The 19,619-nt window shown below is 35.7% G+C and overlaps 1 protein-coding gene and 2 pseudogenes across 1 annotated transcript; all 3 read left to right on the forward strand.

Annotated features, from left to right (window-relative positions):
- The window catches only part of LOC112090356, a 1,256-nt pseudogene extending 728 nt beyond the window's left edge, over positions 1 to 528 (forward strand).
- Positions 529 to 4,091: 3,563 nt separating this feature from the next.
- Positions 4,092 to 5,598, forward strand: LOC112090344 (annotated as a pseudogene).
- A 3,095-nt stretch (positions 5,599 to 8,693) lies between these two features.
- Positions 8,694 to 10,249, forward strand: LOC112090337 (UDP-glycosyltransferase 91C1-like). Its single transcript, XM_024161464.1, has one exon. It carries the CDS (start codon positions 8,786 to 8,788, stop codon positions 10,154 to 10,156), a length of 1,371 nt encoding a protein of 456 aa, XP_024017232.1. The 5' UTR covers positions 8,694 to 8,785; the 3' UTR covers positions 10,157 to 10,249.
- Positions 10,250 to 19,619: the final 9,370 nt, after the last annotated feature.

The raw sequence follows: 19,619 nt of genomic DNA on the forward strand, positions 1-19,619 counted from the left end.
AAACCGGTTCTTCCGATCAGTTTCTTACCGATTTCTCCACGACACCTTCATGGCGTGAGCGGAGATGAAAGATGAGGAACTTTGAGTCAGTGGTTGGATAGCAAGGAAGAGAACTCCATCCTTTACATCGCATTCGGTACGGAAGTGAGTCTGACTCAGGATTTGATGCACGAATTAGCTCATGGGATAGAGAAATCCGGATTGCCCTTTATTTGGGACATTAAAGATCGCCCACTTGTGGAAGGGTAATTGGGTTCGGAAATAATTCCACCCGGGTTTGAAACCCGAGTCGCGGGGCGAGGTTTGGTGTGGAGGGGTTGGGCCCCACAACTTAGTATACTGGCCCACTCTTCAGTGGACGGGTTCTTGACTCATTACGGTTGGAGCTCCGTTATCGAGGCGCTCGGGTTTGGGAAGCCATTGGTCTTGTTTGCCAGGGCAAGTGCGGATCTTGGGTTGATTTTGAGGTTGCTACATGGGAAGCGGGTCGGGTTGGAAGTGCCGAGGGAAAACACACTCACATATTAAGTATAAAACGAGAACCATGTGAAAATGACATCAACATAACATAATACAGTAAAATATGATAGAAAAGAGAATCTATTGGAAACGACAACACCGTAGATAAAACGACTAAAATATAGAAAAGATATTAACCAGGAATAACTTTAAAGCGAAAAATGGTATGAACCGTAAAACGACAACATGATAAAAAATGACATAAAATAGAAAAGCAATATGAGCATAGAAAACAATATGAAGTGAATCAACGACAATGACAGAAAACGATATGAAAATAAGAAACAACAATAATTTAGAGAATAATCTTTGTGCCGAGACGACAACAGTGAGTTAAAAGGGTCAACTTCCGAGTCTTGGACATTAATTAAAATGACATTAAATTATTTAATAAGAAAAATGTCATTCTACCACCAAAATTCATTGAGGGCATGTAAGGGCGCTAAAGGGCAATAATAGTCGTTCAACACAAATTAAAAACGACAACGAACTTATCTATTGGTGAGTTGTACTATACAATTACTACAAAATGATTGCAAATTTCACCCACGGGTGTCTCAGCCAAAAAAATTTCCCCTACAGATGGTCTCATGGATATTACGTTCTACTTCTTCCATACTAACTTTCCTGATGAAGGAATTTCGACAACAAACGTGGCTTAATTAGTATGCTGAAAAAGGGATCTCATGGTTATCAGTCTGTCCCCAAAGTGGAATGCAAGGTTGACCTTAAGGTTGCTGTTGACAGACCTATAAGAATATGGGTTGTTACACAGTATTAAATTTTAGTCACAACTATGAGTTCGCTTCTCATTTATAAACACAGTTCCTCTGTTAATTTCTAATAGGAACGTTTTTGAATTAGTTGTTAGATCTATTTATTTTAAGAATTTTGTATGGTTCAAATAATGGTCTTTGATAATGTTATAATATTTTTCTCTCATAAAAAATTTAAATTTCAAAAGGTAGCTGTGTGCGAAATACCCAACGCAAAATAAAAGAAGAAAAAAAAGAGATATATTGACAAAGTTTAACTCGAATTACAAAGAAAACCTAATTCATTAAAATAAACTAACAAATAGGGGTTTATATAGCCCTACAAGCATAATAATAAAAGACTAATATACCCTTATTAATAAAGAGAAATAACTAAATAACCAATCCTAATCTTAAAATAAAGATAAGTATCGTTAACATCCCCTCTTAAACTTGTTGGGGCTCTTTTAGTGAGGGCCTGTCGACGTGGTAGGTACGAAACTCGTGGCCTCGTTTGGTTCGCTATGACTGTGCACTCACCGACTGACGTGGTCGGAAAGCTGCTGAGGGTCCCTCCTGGCATCGACGGTGGCCGGGATTATGAGGTTGGCCCGGGCTGAGGTAAGCAAAACCCAGATGTCCCCGAGGAAGATAGTATCCGAGGGCGACACCCGTTGCGGCTTCAGCTCCGTGACGTTGAGGAATTTCTGATGGGGATCTCCCAGTGAGCATATAGTGTGGGAGAAGAACGTGACCGGTTTATGGAGGAGGTTTCTAAGGAGTCATATTTCTCTATTTGTGAATAAAACGATCCCGACGGACGTAGTGTGTGAAGGGAGTAAAACAGTCAATCTCGAGGTGTTGGGCTGTGGTTAAGGGTTTTCGGTGTTTCAGGAGCTTTTGATACCACTTCTAATGGGGAGAACACCTAGAAACTTGTTCTAGAGGGACTCCGCCGGAAGTTATGGAGAATATAATTCTTCGTCGGTCGCTCTGATAGAAACCAAAAAATCAGAGGAGTTAGAATAGAATACCTTGATCTGCCTTCTCCCTATTTTCCCGTGTCTCTTTGTTGTTGTCCTTTGAGAGGTTTGGGCCACGGTATTTATAGGCCAGGATCGTGGTAAAGAAAAATGAGGGAAGTTTTCCCGCCAGCCGCCTGGGATTTTGGTTGAAATCCCCCCCAGAGGTCCCTATCGGTATGACATTCCCAGTGGGATTCAGGGACAGCTTTCGTTGATCCCAGAGGAAGGTTTGCCCCAGAATGGAATGTAATAGGTTACTGGGAAGCCAAACGTGGCTGGGCAGCCAGACGTGCCTGGGCAGCCAGACGTGGCCGGACAGCCGGACGTGCCTGGGCAGCCAAACGTGGCCGGACGGCCAGACGTGGCTCAGTGGCCATTTTAGGTGAAGTCAGGGAGTGGCAGAGGTTCCTTTCCTGTCCATCGTATGTATTCTGGCCTTTCTTGTGCTGCCTGGAAGGCAGAAGGGTTTGAACGCAACAAGGGAAAAGAAAGACGTGGAGAAATGTTGTCGTGTGTCTCAGTTGCAAGGTAATGGACTAATAGGTTTTATTCTATCTAATTTCCTCCATAACCCACATTATCCTAATTCCCTCATAGACCCAGGACCACCCCAAGTGGGACAAGGATCTAATTGGGCCGGGTAAAATGGGTCCGGTCACATTCCTTGACCTGCCAAACCATGGCCCACATAGAAGTCCCCGAACGTGGCTTGGGTCCACGTACCATACCTGGAGTTGCATTTATTTGATTTGGGCCGGGCTGATATCTTGTCAAATTTTGGGTATCAACAAAACTCATGATGCGACCATAAAAAGCATCAAGAGTTTGCTAACTAAAAAAAACAAAATTAAAAATTGAAACACGGCTTCATAAACAATTATGCAACTTTATACTTATGCCAATGCCAATGTCGATGATGCCGATCCCGATGCTGGTGCTGATGCTACTGCCGATACCAATACTAATATCAATACCAAAGCCCAACATGGGCAATCAAAGAAGAGAGAATGCAAAGGAGATGGAGAATGCAACCAATCAAGGAAGAGGAGAGAGTGCAATGCCAGTCAATCGAAAAAAGAGGAGAAAGAATGCAAATACCACTAACCAATACGATAGTGCCAAGCTGAATCATAACCAAATAACCAATCATAACTCTAAAATAAAGATAAGTATCGTTAACAAACTGAAGCATGAATCATGGTTTGAACAGGCTAATAATTCAGCTCAACAATAAGGCTGGAATCAACAGACCGAAGTATGGTTTTTTTTTTTCTCTGAGAAACTCTCTCTCTCTCTCTCTCTCTCTCAAGATGGGGAAGCATCGTCGGACAAAGTTTTGGTTACATCGAGCTTAGTTTTGTAGGCAGGGTAATAACACCAATCACCTACGAACCAACGAGTCCATTTTGAATGAAGACCCGTTTGTTTCACTCGTTTAAGTTAAAAATTTGAGTTAAAAAATGAATTTATGTTAGAAGACACACCGTAGCAGAAAAATATGAATTTAAATTTTTGAAAGTAAAAATATTCTAACAAAAAATTTGAGTTGTGACTCGTATTGGTAAAATCAAGAGTGGCGAAAAAGTTTGTTTTTTGATAATTTTTTATAATCAAAGTGTATTAATGGATAGAGAGTGTTTTAACTTTTACGTTACTCTTTTCTTTTCGAAACCTAATGATTTATTAATGACAACTCAACCAAATCATGAGCAAGCTAAAGAGTGGGCAACTATATTCCATCTTTAAATGGGCATCAATGGAATCAAAAGTTGTAAAGTTATAACGGAAAACTATAGCTTCAATTATAATTACCTTCAGAATGGGCAAACATTAATTGAATCCCAACCTATAGACTTTAGTTTTTGTAAGGTGTTAGATCTAGATTGTCTCGCTTACATGGAGAAGAAAGATAATAGGCTTCACATAGCAATCTTCCCTTGGCTAGCTTATGGCCATGTTAAGCCATTCTTTGAGCTCTCCAAGTTCCTAGCTCAAAAGGGTCATAAAATCTCTTTCATTTCCACCCCAAAAAACCTCCAACGTCTCCCAAAACATCCTCACGTAGACTTTGTTTCCTTTCCTTTACCTCACGTCGATGGCTTACCACAAGGCACTGAGTCGACCTCCGAGTTGCCGATTCACAAAGTCCCTTTCCTCAAAAAGGCCTACGACAAACTCGTTCCCTCTTTAACTCAGTTCCTCAACGAATCAACCGACATCAAATGGATCGTCCACACTTCCTCTGCCACTGGGTTCCCCGAGTTGCGACTCAACTCCGCATCAACTCGGTCTTCTTCTGCATAACCACAGCCACCACGCTGGCCTTTTACGGCCCACCTTCTGAGATCCTCGGCGGCAGCCGGCAGCAACCGGAGGACTTCACCGTTGTCCCCAAATGGTTCGACTTCGGAAGCAACGTCGCTTGTAAGTTGTTCGAGATCAAGGGTCATTGGAAATGCATGGACGAGGACACCAGGGGTCCTCAGCGTCTTGCAGAGACAATTCAATGCTGCGATATCGTCGTTTTAAGAACCTCACCCGAGTTCGAGTCCGACTCACTGAGTCTACTCAGAAAGCTTTACGGGAAACCGATTTCTCCACAAGACCTTCATGGCGTGAGCGGAGATGAAAAATGGGGAACTTTGAGTCAGTGGTTGGATAGCAAGGAAGAGAACTTCGTACTTTACATCGCATTCGGTACGGAAGTGAGTCTGACTTAGGATTTGATGCACGAGTTAGCTCATGGGATAGAGAAATCCGGGTTGCCCTTTATATGGGTCATTAAAGATTGCCCACTTGTGGAAGGGCAATTGGGTTCGGAAATAATTCCACCCGGGTTTGAAACCCGAGTCGCGGGGCGAGGCTTGGTGTGGAGGGGTTGGGCCCCACAACTTAGCATACTGGCCCACTCTTCAATGGGCGGGTTCTTGACTCATTGTGGTTGGATTTCGGTTATTGAGGCACTTGGGTTTGGGAAGCCGTTGGTCTTGTTTGCCGGGGCAAGTGGGTTGATTTTGAGGTTGTTGCATGGGAAGCGGGTCGGGTTGGAAGTGCCGAGGAATGAGGAAACAGGGTCGTTTACGAGTGAGTTAGTGTCTGAGGTAATTAGGCAAGTTGTGGTTGGGGAGGTTGCCGAGTTGGTTAGGATCAACGCAAGGGCCGCAAAGGAGACATTTGGTGATGTGGATATGAATAACAAGTGGTTGGAGAATTTTAACGCGTGCCTTGAGACTTGGTTGCCTACGCCTGGGCCAGTCTGAATCTATTATTCCCCTGGCTTGTGGATTGTTTAATCAGTGATGGCGCATCTTTGTTATTTCTCAACTATTAATGTTGGGCATTTGGAATATATTTGAAGAAACATATCATGATTACGTTTATTCAATAAAAGATACGATCTTTCTTTAAGCATATATAAAGCTCAATTGTTGAAGGCATTGAAAAATGGCTTAAAAACATGTGATACTTGCCAGACGTTGTATCATTATTATTTTTTTTTTTCCTTTGACTTGTACAAAGACTAAGGTGGATAAATTCTTTTCCTGCAACTTTTTACTAATAGCAGCAAATAGTTATGTTATATGGGTGACGTGAGACAAATTCACAATCTAACACCTTTTCAGATTTAAACAACAAACTCACAGAGAGTGTTTAACCACACGGTATTGCCACAACTTGAAGAATGTTTCATGGGGGTGTTGAATCTTCCAAGACTAGAGGTGATTTATTGGTAAGTGGGAATGAAAGAGTAGAAGAGTTTCCTTCCTTGGAGAGACTTGCTGAAAAAGCTACCAATCAAAGCACGCAATAATGCCTTCATTTTGTTAGTGAGACACTACATGTGAAACTGACCAAACACACTTTAAGAGTCTAACTAGACATAACTTATTAAGTCTTGGGTCCTTCCATGCATATAAACCATTTCATAGTGAACAATACCCACGCGCATTTTTCTCAACACAATTTGCCAACAATCTATAGTTCCAAGGAATGGTGGGATGGATTGGAGTGGGATGAATCCACCATTGAGTCTGCCTTAGTTCCTTACCTCATTGCAACTACTTAGTGAAGAAATTACTAGTGTTTATATGTGTGTATTTATATATATATATATATATATAAGAAATATGAATATAATTGTTTTTATTTTAATTTTTTTCAGGCGTTTTTATTGGTCTGAAATTATATTCTACTTCATGCAATCTCCATAATAAATTTCTGACTCTGTCTATGTAAGCATACTATTGTTGGTCTCTGGATCGAATTCGGATGCGGAAGCGCGGTGGGGCGGGGAAGAGGCGGATCGTGTATAACAAAAATTTTCATAAAACTTTTGAGATACTCTATAGATTATATTAATTTATGCACGAATAAATTAATCTCATTAACTTATATATATCAAGAACTTAATCAGGAAAAATACCTGGAAGCCGACTCGGATGATAACTTGAGTTCTTTGACCACGAACAGTCCTTGCTCCAATCTTTGTGTTTAGAAAACCAATGTCTTCCACGTCAATTCCTAGAATCCACGAAGACGTGTGTGTGGGCACACATGAGACAAAACGGGTCACAATAAACACTCAAATTTCCACAAACACCATCGCATGCACGATGTGGAATTTTTAGAGAAAAAATGTTTTCCTTCCTCTCTCTCTTGAGAATTTTGGCCAGCCTCAACTCTAGGGCTGAAAAATTGTTTCCACTATAGAAATTTGGGCTACTCTAAAATTAGGACAAAAAAAAAATTCCGAAAATTGTCTCAAAAATAGTATTTATAGAGTAGAAGTCAAACTTCTAGAAAGAATTCAATCTCTATCTCCAATTTGAATTTCGAACCAAAATTCTCCTCTATCCCTTATCCCTTGTGGCCGGCCATGCTAGGGATTCCTCTCCCTGTGCGTGGCGCCAATACTGGATAGGGAAGGAAGAGAAAATCATCATTTATCCTATAGTCTAATTTTATTTCAATTTCAAATTCGAATTTAAGTCAAACTTAAATTAATTTGGCGATATACTATGATTTTTATATCTATGATTTCAAATTCAAATTCTATCAAAAAAATATATCTATGATTTTTAAAATATCCAATTTTGGCGATATACTATATATAATATTAATATCAAAATAATTACATTACCAAAAACATAAATTAAAAAATAAACACAGACAATTTTCACTTAGTTTGATAAAAACTTGCATTTATAGGATTACACTCAAATATTGAATCAAGACTCTCTTTTACTTGTCACTTAAATATTGCAACAACTAAATGACTTGATTCAAGGATCACCACTCATCTTTAATTCTGCACAGTGAAATCTCTTTTATCATATAAAATAAAATTCAAGTAACTTGGAAGACTAAATGACTTGATTTAACGAGCACCACTCATCTAAAATCCCTTCTATCATATAAAAATAATCCAAGTAGCTTGGAGGTACTAGCTTTGCATGAACTTCGTAAGTGGGAATGAAAGAGTAGAAGAGGGATTTCCAAGCCTTAGAACATTATCAATCAGAGATATCCCAAAACTAAGAAGTATTTGTCAACGGGCATTGTCTTTTCCTGACTGGCTGTGATTGATTGTCAAGGCAATAATGCCTCCAATTTGTTGTTGAGACACTACATATAAAACTGACCTAACACACTTTAAGAGTCTAACTTGACTTAAAATGTTAACTTATTAAGTTTTGAGTCATTTATGCATATAAACTACTTCACATTTTCATCTATTTTTCACGTAAAACAACACCCACATATATTTTTCTCAACACAATTTGCCAACAATTTATGGTTCCAAGCAATGGTGGGATGGATTGGAGTGGGATGAATCCACCATTGAGTATGCTTTAGTTCCTTACTTCATTGCAACTGCTTGGTGAAGAAATCACTAGTGTTTATATGAGTATATATATATATCAAATATGAATATAATTGTTTTTATTTTAATTTTTTTAGGTTTTTTTATTGGTATGAAATTATATATTACTTTATGCAATCTCCACAATAAATTTGACTTAAAAAGTGAATTGATGTTAAAAAAAAATACTGTAGGAGAAAAAAAATTAATTTAAATTTTTGTAAGTGAAAATATTTTAGTAAAAAAATTTGAATTGGGACTGGATTGGTAAATGAACGGTGTCGAAAAAGTTTGAGTTTCTTGATAATTTTTTACACTACTATTTTCTTAATGGATAGACAGTGTTTTACACTACTATTTTCTTTTTGGAACGTTATGCTTTATTAATGACAAATCAAAAAGAAGGCATCAACGTCCCGTAAGCAGTCAAAAAAAAAAAGGCTAAAGAGTGGACAATCATATTCCTACTTTAAATGGGCATCAATGGAATCAAAAGTTGTAAAGTTATTATGGAAAACTATAGCTTCAATTATAATTACCTTCAGAATGGGCAAACATTAATTGAATCCCAACCTATAGACTTTAGTTTTTGTAAGGTGTTAGATCTAGATTGTCTCGCTTACATGGAGAAGAAAGATAATAGGCTTCACATAGCAATCTTCCCTTGGCTAGCTTATGGCCATGTTAAGCCATTCTTTGAGCTCTCCAAGTTCCTAGCTCAAAAGGGTCATAAAATCTCTTTCATTTCCACCCCAAAAAACCTCCAACGTCTCCCAAAACATCCTCACATAGACTTTGTTTCCTTTCCTTTACCTCACGTCGATGGCTTACCACAAGGCACTGAGTCGACCTCCGAGTTGCCGATTCACAAAGTCCCTTTCCTCAAAAAGGCCTACGACAAACTCGTTCCCTCTTTAACTCAGTTCCTCAAAGAATCAACCGACATCAAATGGATCGTCCATGACTTCCTCTGCCACTGGGCTCCCCGAGTTGCGACTGAACATGGGGTCAACTCGGTCTTCTTGTACATAACCACCGCCACCTCGCTGGCCTTTTTCGGGCCGCCCTCTAAGTTGCTCGGCAGCCGGCAGCGACCGGAGGACGCCACCGTCGTCCCCAAATGGTTCGACTTCGAAAGCAACGTCGCTTATAAGTTGTTCGAGATCAAGGGTCATTGGGAATGCATGGACGAGGACGCCACGGATGTTCAGCGTCTTGCAGAGACGATTCAATGCTGCGATATCGTCGTTTCAAGAACCTCACCCGAGTTCGAGTCCGACTCACTGAATCTACTCAGAAAGCTTTACGGGAAACCGGTTCTTCCTATCGGTTTCTTACCCATTTCTCCACAAGACCTTCATAGCGTGAGCGCAGATGAAAGATGGGGAACTTTGAGTCAGTGGTTGGACAGCAAGGAAGAGAACTCCGTCCTTTACATCGCATTCGGTACGGAATTGAGTCTGACTCAGGATTTGATGCACGAGTTAGCTCGTGGGATAGAGAAATCCGGGTTGCCCTTTATTTGGGTCATGAAAGATCGCCCACTTATTGAAGGGCAACTGGGTTCGGAAATAATTCCACCTGGGTTTGAAACCCGAGTAGCAGGGCGAGGTTTGGTGTGGAGGGGTTGGGTCCCACAACTTAGTATACTGGCCCACTCTTCGGTGGGCGGGTTCTTGACTCATTGCGGTTGGAGCTCCGTTATCGAGGTGCTCGGGTTTGGGAAGCCATTGGTCTTGTTTGCCGGGGCAAGTTCGGATCTTGGGTTGATTTCGAGGTTGCTACATGGGAAGCGGGTCGGGTTGGAAGTGCCGAGAAATGAGGAAACAGGGTCATTTACAAGTGAGTCAGTGTCCGAGATTATTAAGCAAGTCGTGATGGGGAAGGATGGCGAGTCGGTTAGGGCCAACACAAGGGCCGCGAAAGAGATATTTGGCAATGTGGACATAAATAACAAGTGGTTGGAGGATTTTAATATGTGTCTTGGGACGTGAGTGCGTTCGATTCGATTTTAATATGTAGATATTGTTTAATTATTAATGTTGTATCTTTTTTATTCTTCAACTATGTATTAATGTTGGGCATTTGGAATATATTCAAATAAACATATCATGATTAGTTTTTTTTTTTGGGTTTATTCAATAAAAAAATATATTATGATTACGTTTGTTCAATAAAAAATGTCATGATTAGGTTTATGTGGGTCAATCTGTCTTTCCTAGCGCCTAGCATATATGATGCTCAACTATTGAAGGTTTGAATAAAATGTCTTAAGAGCATGTTATGCGTGTTATACTTGTAAATTGTGTCAACCTTTTCTCCTTTTTGTTTTTCTTTGGACATGTAGACTTGTGCAAAGATCAATGTAGACATTTTTTTTTCTTCAATTTATTTCAATCACTAATCGCAGCAAATAAATAAAGGTGTTTACATCTATCATTCCCGACCGTTGGATGCATTCCTTATGACTCATGAGCCTTCCATCAAAGGAATTCCGATGCTTTTATTCTAAAAAAGAAAACCGACAAACGTGGATACATAGAAATAAACACCAAAGACAAGATATTAAGCAAAACGACAGCCATATATAAACGACATCAACATAATATAAGACAACACATATGAAAGCTCTACCTAAGGAAAAACAACGTCATTAAATAAAAGAATAAACAGTGTAGAAATGGAAAGAACATCGTTAACGGAAATAAAGAAATTATAAGGGAGAAAAAAAAACACAAAACACAAAACAAAAACAAAGACCAATTTGTTTTTCTATATGTGAGAGAAAACACACACACATATTAGGTGTAAAACGATAACCAAGTGAAAATAACATCAACATAGAAAAATACAGTAAAATATGATGGAAAAGAGAGTTTAATCGAAACGACAACACCATAGATAAAACGACTAAAATAAAGAAAGATATTAACCAGGAACAATTTTAAAGTGAAAAATAGTATGAATCGTAAAACGACAACACGCTAAAAAACGACATAAAATAGAAAAACAACATGAGCACCGAAAATAACATGAAGTAAATCAACGACAATGACAGAAAACGACATGAAAATAAGAAACAATAATAATTTAAAGAATAATCTTTGTGTCGAGATGATAACAATGAGCTAAAAGGATCAACTTCAGAGTCTTGGACATTAATTAGAATGACGTTGAATTATTTAATAATAAAAATGTCATTCTATCATCAAAATTCATTGAGGGCATGTAAGGGCGCTAAAAGAGCAATAATAATTGCTACCAGATTACCGGTTGTCGGCAGGCCTTAATTTTTTTTAATTCCCATATCCCAATAACATGAGACAATCAATGAAAGCTAAAACGACAGCCTGCTACAAACTTCAGATGATATATAGTCTGAGACCAAGAAGTAAGAACAACCCCTGCATAAGTTTTGGACTAAACAAACTCCTTTTTTTTAGTTAATTTTGTGATTTGTGCTCTAATATATATGGAGAGTATTATGGTACGTACCAATATTGTTGATGGCAACTTTAATTTCATTTTACTTTTCATGATAAAAAAAAATGTCATTTTACTCTATTAGTAAGAACTGTAATTTTAATTATTAAATTAATTTTTCAACAATTTAATTTGTGAGTAAGAATAATTATGTGTCGCACGTTATATTTTTAACATAAACACTCGCAAATTTAATTGTTAAAAAATAATCTAATATTGTAGTAAAAGGGGGCTTTTCTATATACCCCACTTTTAATATTGGGGGAAATTTCCCCCGCTCAAATCTTTGACATTAATTAAAATGACATGAAATTTTTTAATAATAAAAAAGTCATTCTACAATCAAAATTTATTGAGGGCAGGCATGTAAGAGTGCTAAAAGGGCAATGATAATTACACTTAAAAGACAACCTGCTACAAATTTCAGACACATATAGGGTGCGTTTGGTAGTATTTTTTTAGCACTTAAAATCACTTCTCTAATTATTAAAAGTTTATAATAGTATTCAGTAAAAACTATAAAAAATAATTTTTAAAAAATTTATAGTTAAAATTAGAAACAGCTTAAAAATAACTTTAATTTTTAGATTATGTGGAAATCAACATAGTATAAATAATAAGTATCAACAAAGTTATATTAAATAATTAATTATTAATTACTATTACAAAGTTATAGTAAGATTAATCTTCTATGTTAGTTAGCTTGTAATCGTCAGTATTGGTGTGGTAATGATGTAATTCATAACCTCTCTATTCTGAAACATGAGTAGAAGTTAAAATATGTTATCACTTCAGCATGACAAATTACCTAATAAGCGCAATAATTGTCCATGGGCCCGAAAAGATGACCAAAATCATAGCGGCAAGGCAAATTGTGAATGATTTGAACTGACATGTGTGTGGCCCCTAGTAAGGGGCATTTATCAACGTCCTGTCATGTATGCATGAGACAATAAGATTTGTGAAAATTCTATCAAAAAAATATATCTATGATTTTTGAAATATCCGATTTTGGCGATATACTAAATATAATATTAATATCAAAATAATTACATTACTAAAAACATAAATTAAAAAATAAACACAGACAATTTTTACTTAGTTAGGTAAAAACTTGCATTCATAGGATTATGCTCAAATATTGAATCATTCACTAATTATCAAAATTATAGTCACTAATAGACTTAAGCAATAAAAGATCCTCTTCTACTTGTCACTTAAATATTGCAACAACTAAATGACATGATTCAGTGAGCACCACTCATCTTTAATTTTGCACAGTGAAATCTCTTCTATCATATAAAACGGAATCTAAATAGCTTGGAGGACTAAATGACCTCATTCAGCGAGCACCACTCATCTGAAATCCCTTCTATCATATCAAACATAATCTAAGTATATCAATCAGAGATATCCCAAAACTAAGAAGTATTTGTCAATGGGCATTGTCTTTTCCTTGCTTGGAGAGACTGGCTGTGATTGATTGTCAAGGCAATAATGCTTCCAATTTGTTGCTGAGACACTACATTTGAAACTGACCTAACACACTTTAAGAGGCTAACTTAACTTAACAGGTTAACTTATTAGATTTTGAGTCATTCTATACATATAAACTATTTCATAGCTTCATCCTATTTCACCCATATGTACTTTTCTCAACACAATTTGCCAACAATTTATAGTTCCAAGGAACGGTGGGATGGATTGGAGTGGGATGAATCCACCATTGAGTCTGCTTTAGTTCCTTACTTCATTGCAACTGCTTGGTGAAGAAATTACTAGTGCTTAATTGTGTGTGTGTGTGTGTGTATATATTTATATATATATCAAATATGAATAAACAGTGTAGAAATGGAATGAACGACCTTAACGGAAATAAAGAAATTATAAGAGAGAAAAAAAAAAAACACAAAACACAAAACAAAAATAAAGACCTATTTGTTTTTTATATGTGAGAGAAAACACTCACATATTAAGTGTAAAACGACAACTATGTAAAAATGACATCAACATAACAAAATACAATAAAATATAGGGCCGGCAATATGGGTCACGATACGACGACACGACTCGAAAATGACACGAATTTTATGGGTTAGGGTTGAGAAAAAAGAGGTTCGGATCAGAATTAGGTCGACCTAAAATTGACACGAAAAACACGGGTCAATTTCGGGTTGGACCCGCCTAACCCGAACACGACACGAAACTCGTAAAAAACTAAAAAATACATATATTTTTCATTTCATATTTTAAATTTTATTATGAACTTGTGATATCATGATAGTTATACTCAAAATCTTATACTATTATTTGCTTAATTTCAATGGATGTTATTGTAATTTAGTGGGTTATGAATTTTAAGTTATTTCTAATATGTAAAAAAGTAAATAAAAGTATACAATTTTCGTGTCAATTTCGGATTCACGGGTCAATTTCGTGTCACGAGTCATTTTCGGGTCGTGTCATGTCAACTCGTAAAGTGGTCGTATCGTGTTCGTGTTGTGGTTTTTAAAAAATTTCGTGTTCGGGTTGACTGTAAATTTTAAAAAAAATGATCAAAACACGACACGAATACGACACGTGACACGAATTGCCACCCCTAATAAAATATGATGGAAAAGGGAATCTAACGACAATACCATAAATAAAACGACTAAAATATAGAAAATATATTAACCAGGAAACAACTTTAAAGCAAAAAATGGCATGAACCGTAAAAACGACAACATGCTAAAAAATGACATAAAATAGAAAAACAACATGAGCACAAAAAACATAGGATGTGTTTGGAGTTATTTTTATTTTTGTTTTTTACGTTTTTTGAGAAAGAAAAAATGAAAACGAGAGAGAAATGATGTTTGACACAATTAAAGATAAAAAACGGAGATGAAAATGATTTTTTAATAGTATAAAATGGGAGAGAAATGAAAAACGACTTTTAGTTATTTTTCATTTTTTGTTTCTGTTTTTTCCTCTCTCGAGTAGAGAGAGAGACATTAATGAATTTTTTTATACTGAAAATAATCTATTGAAAAAATTACCAAACGTATTTTTAAAAATGATTTCTATATGACATTGAAACCGTTTTCATTTCTATTTTCATACAAAAAATAAAATTATTTTATAACGAGTTCCAAACACACCCAACATAAAGGGAATCAACAATGACAGAAAACAATATGAAAATAAGAAACAACAATAATTTAGAGAATAATTTTTGTGTCGAGACGATAACAGTGAGCTAAAAGGGTCAACTTCCGAGTCTTGAATGTCATTCTACCATCAAAATTCAATGAGGGCATGTAAGGGCGCTAAAAGGGCAATAACAATTGCTACCAGACTGTTACCAGTTGTCAGCAGGCCTTAATTTTTTTTTAACTCATATATCCCAACAACATGAGACAATCAATGAAAGCTAAAACGACAGCCAGCTACAAACTTCAGAGGACATATAGTCTGAGACTAAGAACAACCCCTGCATAAGTTTTGGACTAAACAAACTCCTTTTTTTTTTTTTAGTTAATTTTGTTAATGTATGATACACAAAAGAAGATGATAGTCGTTCCAACACAAATTAAAAACGACAACGAACTTATCTATTGGTGAGTTGTACTATACAATTACTACAAAATGATTGCAACCCAATTATTTTTAAACTTGAAAGTACTACTTTGCCTCCAACCCAATTAAACTGCTACCCCTTTTTCTTTTTCTTTTTCTTTTTTTTAATGTGCTACCCCCATTTTCACTCTTACAATAATAAATATCTATTATTAGAACTTTCCTGTTGAAGAAATTTCGACAACAAACGTGGCTTAATTAGTATCCTGAAAAAGGGATCTCATGGTTATCAATCTGTCCTCAAAATGGAATGCAAGGTTGACCTTAAGGTTGTTGTTGGCAGACCTATAAGAATATGGGTTGTTACACAGTATTAAATCTTAGTCACAACTATGAGTTGGCTTCTCATTTATAAACAAAATTCCTCTGTTAATTTCTAATAGGAACGTTCCTGAATTATCGTTAGATCTGTTTATTTTAAGGGTTCTGCATGGTTCAAATAATGATTTTTGATAATGTTATAATGTTTTTCTCTTATAAAAAAAATTAAATTTGAAAAGTTAGTTGTGTGAGAAATACCCAATGCAAAATAGAAAAAGAAAAAAAAGAGACGTATTGACAAAGTTCAATTCAAATTACAAAGAAAACCTAATTCATTAAAATAAAGGGAAAAAGAGGGAAATAGGTCAAGACTTGAGATAAATTAAAATTAATAGGCCAATAGGTTACATAAGTTAATAAATAGGCCAAATTACTGTTTTCGTCCATAACTTATCTGGTTATGAACCATAACTTGACAAGTTATTGTCCATAATTCACAGTTTTTGTCCATAACTTATCTGGCTATGAACCATAACTTGACAAGTTTGTCCATAACTTATCTAGTTATGAACCATAACTTGACAAGTTATGGCCTATTAATTTCTTAACTAAAAATTGACCTATATACTTCCTTAAACTTTTCATATTGACCTATTTTCTACTATTTCCCTAAAATAAACTAACAAATAAGGGTTTATATAGCCCTACAAGCATAGTAATACAAGACTAATATACTTTTATTAATAAAGAGAAATAACTAAATAACCAATCCTAAACCTAAAATAAAGATAAGTGTCGTTAACATCCCCTTTCAAACTCATGATGCGACTACAAGAAGCATCAAGAGTTTGCTAACTGAAAAAAAAAAAAAAATTAAAAATTGAAACATGGCTTCGTAAACAATTATGCAACTTTATACTTATGCCAATCCCAATGCTAATTGTGACGCCAATGCCGATATCGATGATGCCGATCCCGATGTTGGTACTGGTGCTGATGCTAATGCCGATATTAATACCAATATCAATACAAAAGCCCAACATGAGCAATCAAAGAAGAGAGAGAATGCAAATGAGATAGAGAATGCAACCAATCAAAGAAGTGAAGAGAGTGCAATGTCAGTCAATTAAAAAAAGAGGAGAAAGAATGCAAATACCACTAACTAATACGATAGGGCCAGAGTCCAAAAGGAAGCAAGAAGAAGTGAAAAACCTGATTGTACAACTACCGATTGAAAAATAATAATTAGACTCAATCAAATTATATGATCTTCAAGATGCTAGTCTCTATTCAATTTTTTTTTCCTTCTTCTTCTTACCTTGCGAAATTCAAACTCTCCAAATTCCAACTCCTCGAATTCCAAATCTCCGAAATTCCACCACTTATTATTATTATTATTCAAATCGTCAAACCTAAAGAAACATTAAAGGACAAATGGCGTACTTTTTTTCTCCACTTCAATAGCATTTTATATATTGACCTCCTATTCGAATTCCAATCGGCAGGCTATGCTACGGGTGCAAAATTCATTCTCAATGCAGCAAATCCGGCAATTAATTACACTTGCACTTACGATTTCCACAACTCATTAGTCTCCAGGCCGCACAATTGCCCAAACCATAAACCAAAAGAATGATGAAATAAGAAAGAATTATTCCCAAAAATCGTGTAGCTCTGCTACCATGTGAGAAATACTCAATGCAAAATAGAACAAGAAAAGAAAAGATAGTCGTAATGCGAAAGTTCAATTGTAATTGCAGAGAAAACCTAATTCATTGAAATAAACTAACAAAGAGAGGGCCCTACAAACATTATAGTAAAAGACTAATATACCCTTACTACTAAAAAGAAATAACCAAATAATTAATCATAAGTCTAAAATAAAGATAAGTATCATTAACAAACTGAATTATGAATCATGGTTTGAACGGGCCTAAATCTATCAAGACGAGGTCAGGAATAAAGAAGTTGCAGCATTCTAGACTACCTTGTGACATTAACAAAAAATGTGAAGAAGATATAAGCAACTCCCAACGTATTCAATCTTCATTTCAAATGCCAACTACCTAATAATTCAGCTCAACATTAAGGCTGGAATCAACAGACCGAAGTATGGTTCTTTTTTTTTTTCCTCTCACTCTCTCTTTTTTTTTTCTCTCTGAGAAACTCTCTCTCTCTCTCTCTCTCAAGATGGGGAAGCATCGCCAGACAAAGTTTTGGTTACATCGAGCTTAGTTTTGCAGGCAGGGTAATAACACCAATCACCTAAAAACGAGTCCATTTTGAAGAAGACTCATTTATTTCACTCGTTTATGTTAAAAATTTAAATTAAAAAATAAATTTATATTAGAAGAAATATCGTACAGAAAAAAATGAATTTAAATTTTTATAAGTGAAAATATTGTAGTAAAAAATTTGAGGTTCACGGTGGCGAAAAAGTTTTAGTTTTTTAATAATTTTTTATCATCAAAGTGTATTAATGAATAGAGAGTGTTTTACGTTACTCTTTTCTTTTTGAAACGTAATGATTTATTGATGACAAGCTAAGAAATGAGGCTAATTGGAGCTAGCTCAAGTAGTTGGATGCGTATGTGTTTATTAAAATTTGAATTTTAAAGGTTTTATTTTTTGTGTAAAGTGGGAGCCATAGACCCTACATCGTATCAAAAGAAAGAAAAAAAAGGACGTAAAGTCAATAGATAATTACAACTATCTCCTTTCCGTTGAGGCAAAATGTCGATTTCTACCGCATGTTTAACCAAAAAAAAAAAGACAAAGCACTTGTTTAGTTCAACAATTAAAATAATTCAATTCAAATTGTGCCCAAAGGTTCAAATTAATTTTATAATCTAAACTAAATCACTACAATTCAAACCGCGAACCAGACAAGGCCAATTAAACCATTTTGTCACGAACAACGCTATAAATACTAACTCTAATCCCAACTTTGTATATCAATCCTTGAGTTGTCATTTTTTTATATGAAAATACAATCTTTTATTATTAATTAATGTACAATCTTTCATAAACTTACTAATAAAAAATGACAATTCAAAAATTGATACAGGAATTTAAATTAAAATTAGTGTCCCTAACACTATTCTATTATCAATTAGTGACTAAAAAAATCTCCATTCTTATGTGACTAACTGTGGCGACCCTCCTATAAGGCCACCACCGTAGCTTACTTTTTAACTTGTACTTATTGGGATTTCTTAAAATTTACGGAACATTTTTTTTTTATATAAGAATGAATACTTTCATAATTCGTAACAATAATTTCAAAAGAATAAATCACTGAATTTCTTAAAGCTTTTCTTAATTTCAATTAAGATAAAACCTTCTAGAAATATTTTTCAAATGGAGCTGTGTTTGAACTCTTGTTTCAAATACTCTTTAAAAGCCTTTCTAAAACTAGCCAATTCAATTGGGCCATTTAATTTGACTTTAAAACGGATTTCGTGAGAAATCTTAAATTCAAGTACATCTTAAAGTCCTTTCAAAATCAATCATTTAAATCGTCATGTTTAAAATTCGTTTATTTGTTGCATGCACTGTTGCAACATTCTAAAACTTAAATACTCAAAACTAGGGTTGTTAGCTACAACCTCGATTTTCTTAACATACATATGTACATATACTTTTTAAACATACAAACTTGAAACCTTTGAATCATATAGACATATACATGATTTTTCTTAAACTTACTGCGGAAGATAACTGCGTGAGCGGTATCCATTCCCATCTCCACCATTCGTCCGCTGCTCGCCATTGCCCTCCAAGAGATGCTGATAGGTTTCTTACCTACAGCATGAACATATCTGATTGAGCTTTCGCTCAGCAAGTAGGAACTATATCTCACAAAATAACTGTAAGTACACATGAATAAATATGCATGAGCTGATTATGCTTAATTATGATGTCTTATAATAATTTTATTATCTTATCTTATCTTTCTTACTGATGGGCCCGAGTGCTCGCGTACCACTTGCGCGCAATCATCGGAACGTGAGGGTTTGCAAGGTCCCCCACGACACCGTGATTATAACTTGAATGCCTCCCTTGAGTCGGAGGACATTATTGTTATTTTCT

The sequence above is a fragment of the Morus notabilis genome, unplaced genomic scaffold, assembly GCF_000414095.1.
Source record: "Morus notabilis unplaced genomic scaffold, ASM41409v2 Scaffold329, whole genome shotgun sequence".
Lineage (NCBI taxonomy): Eukaryota > Viridiplantae > Streptophyta > Magnoliopsida > Rosales > Moraceae > Morus > Morus notabilis.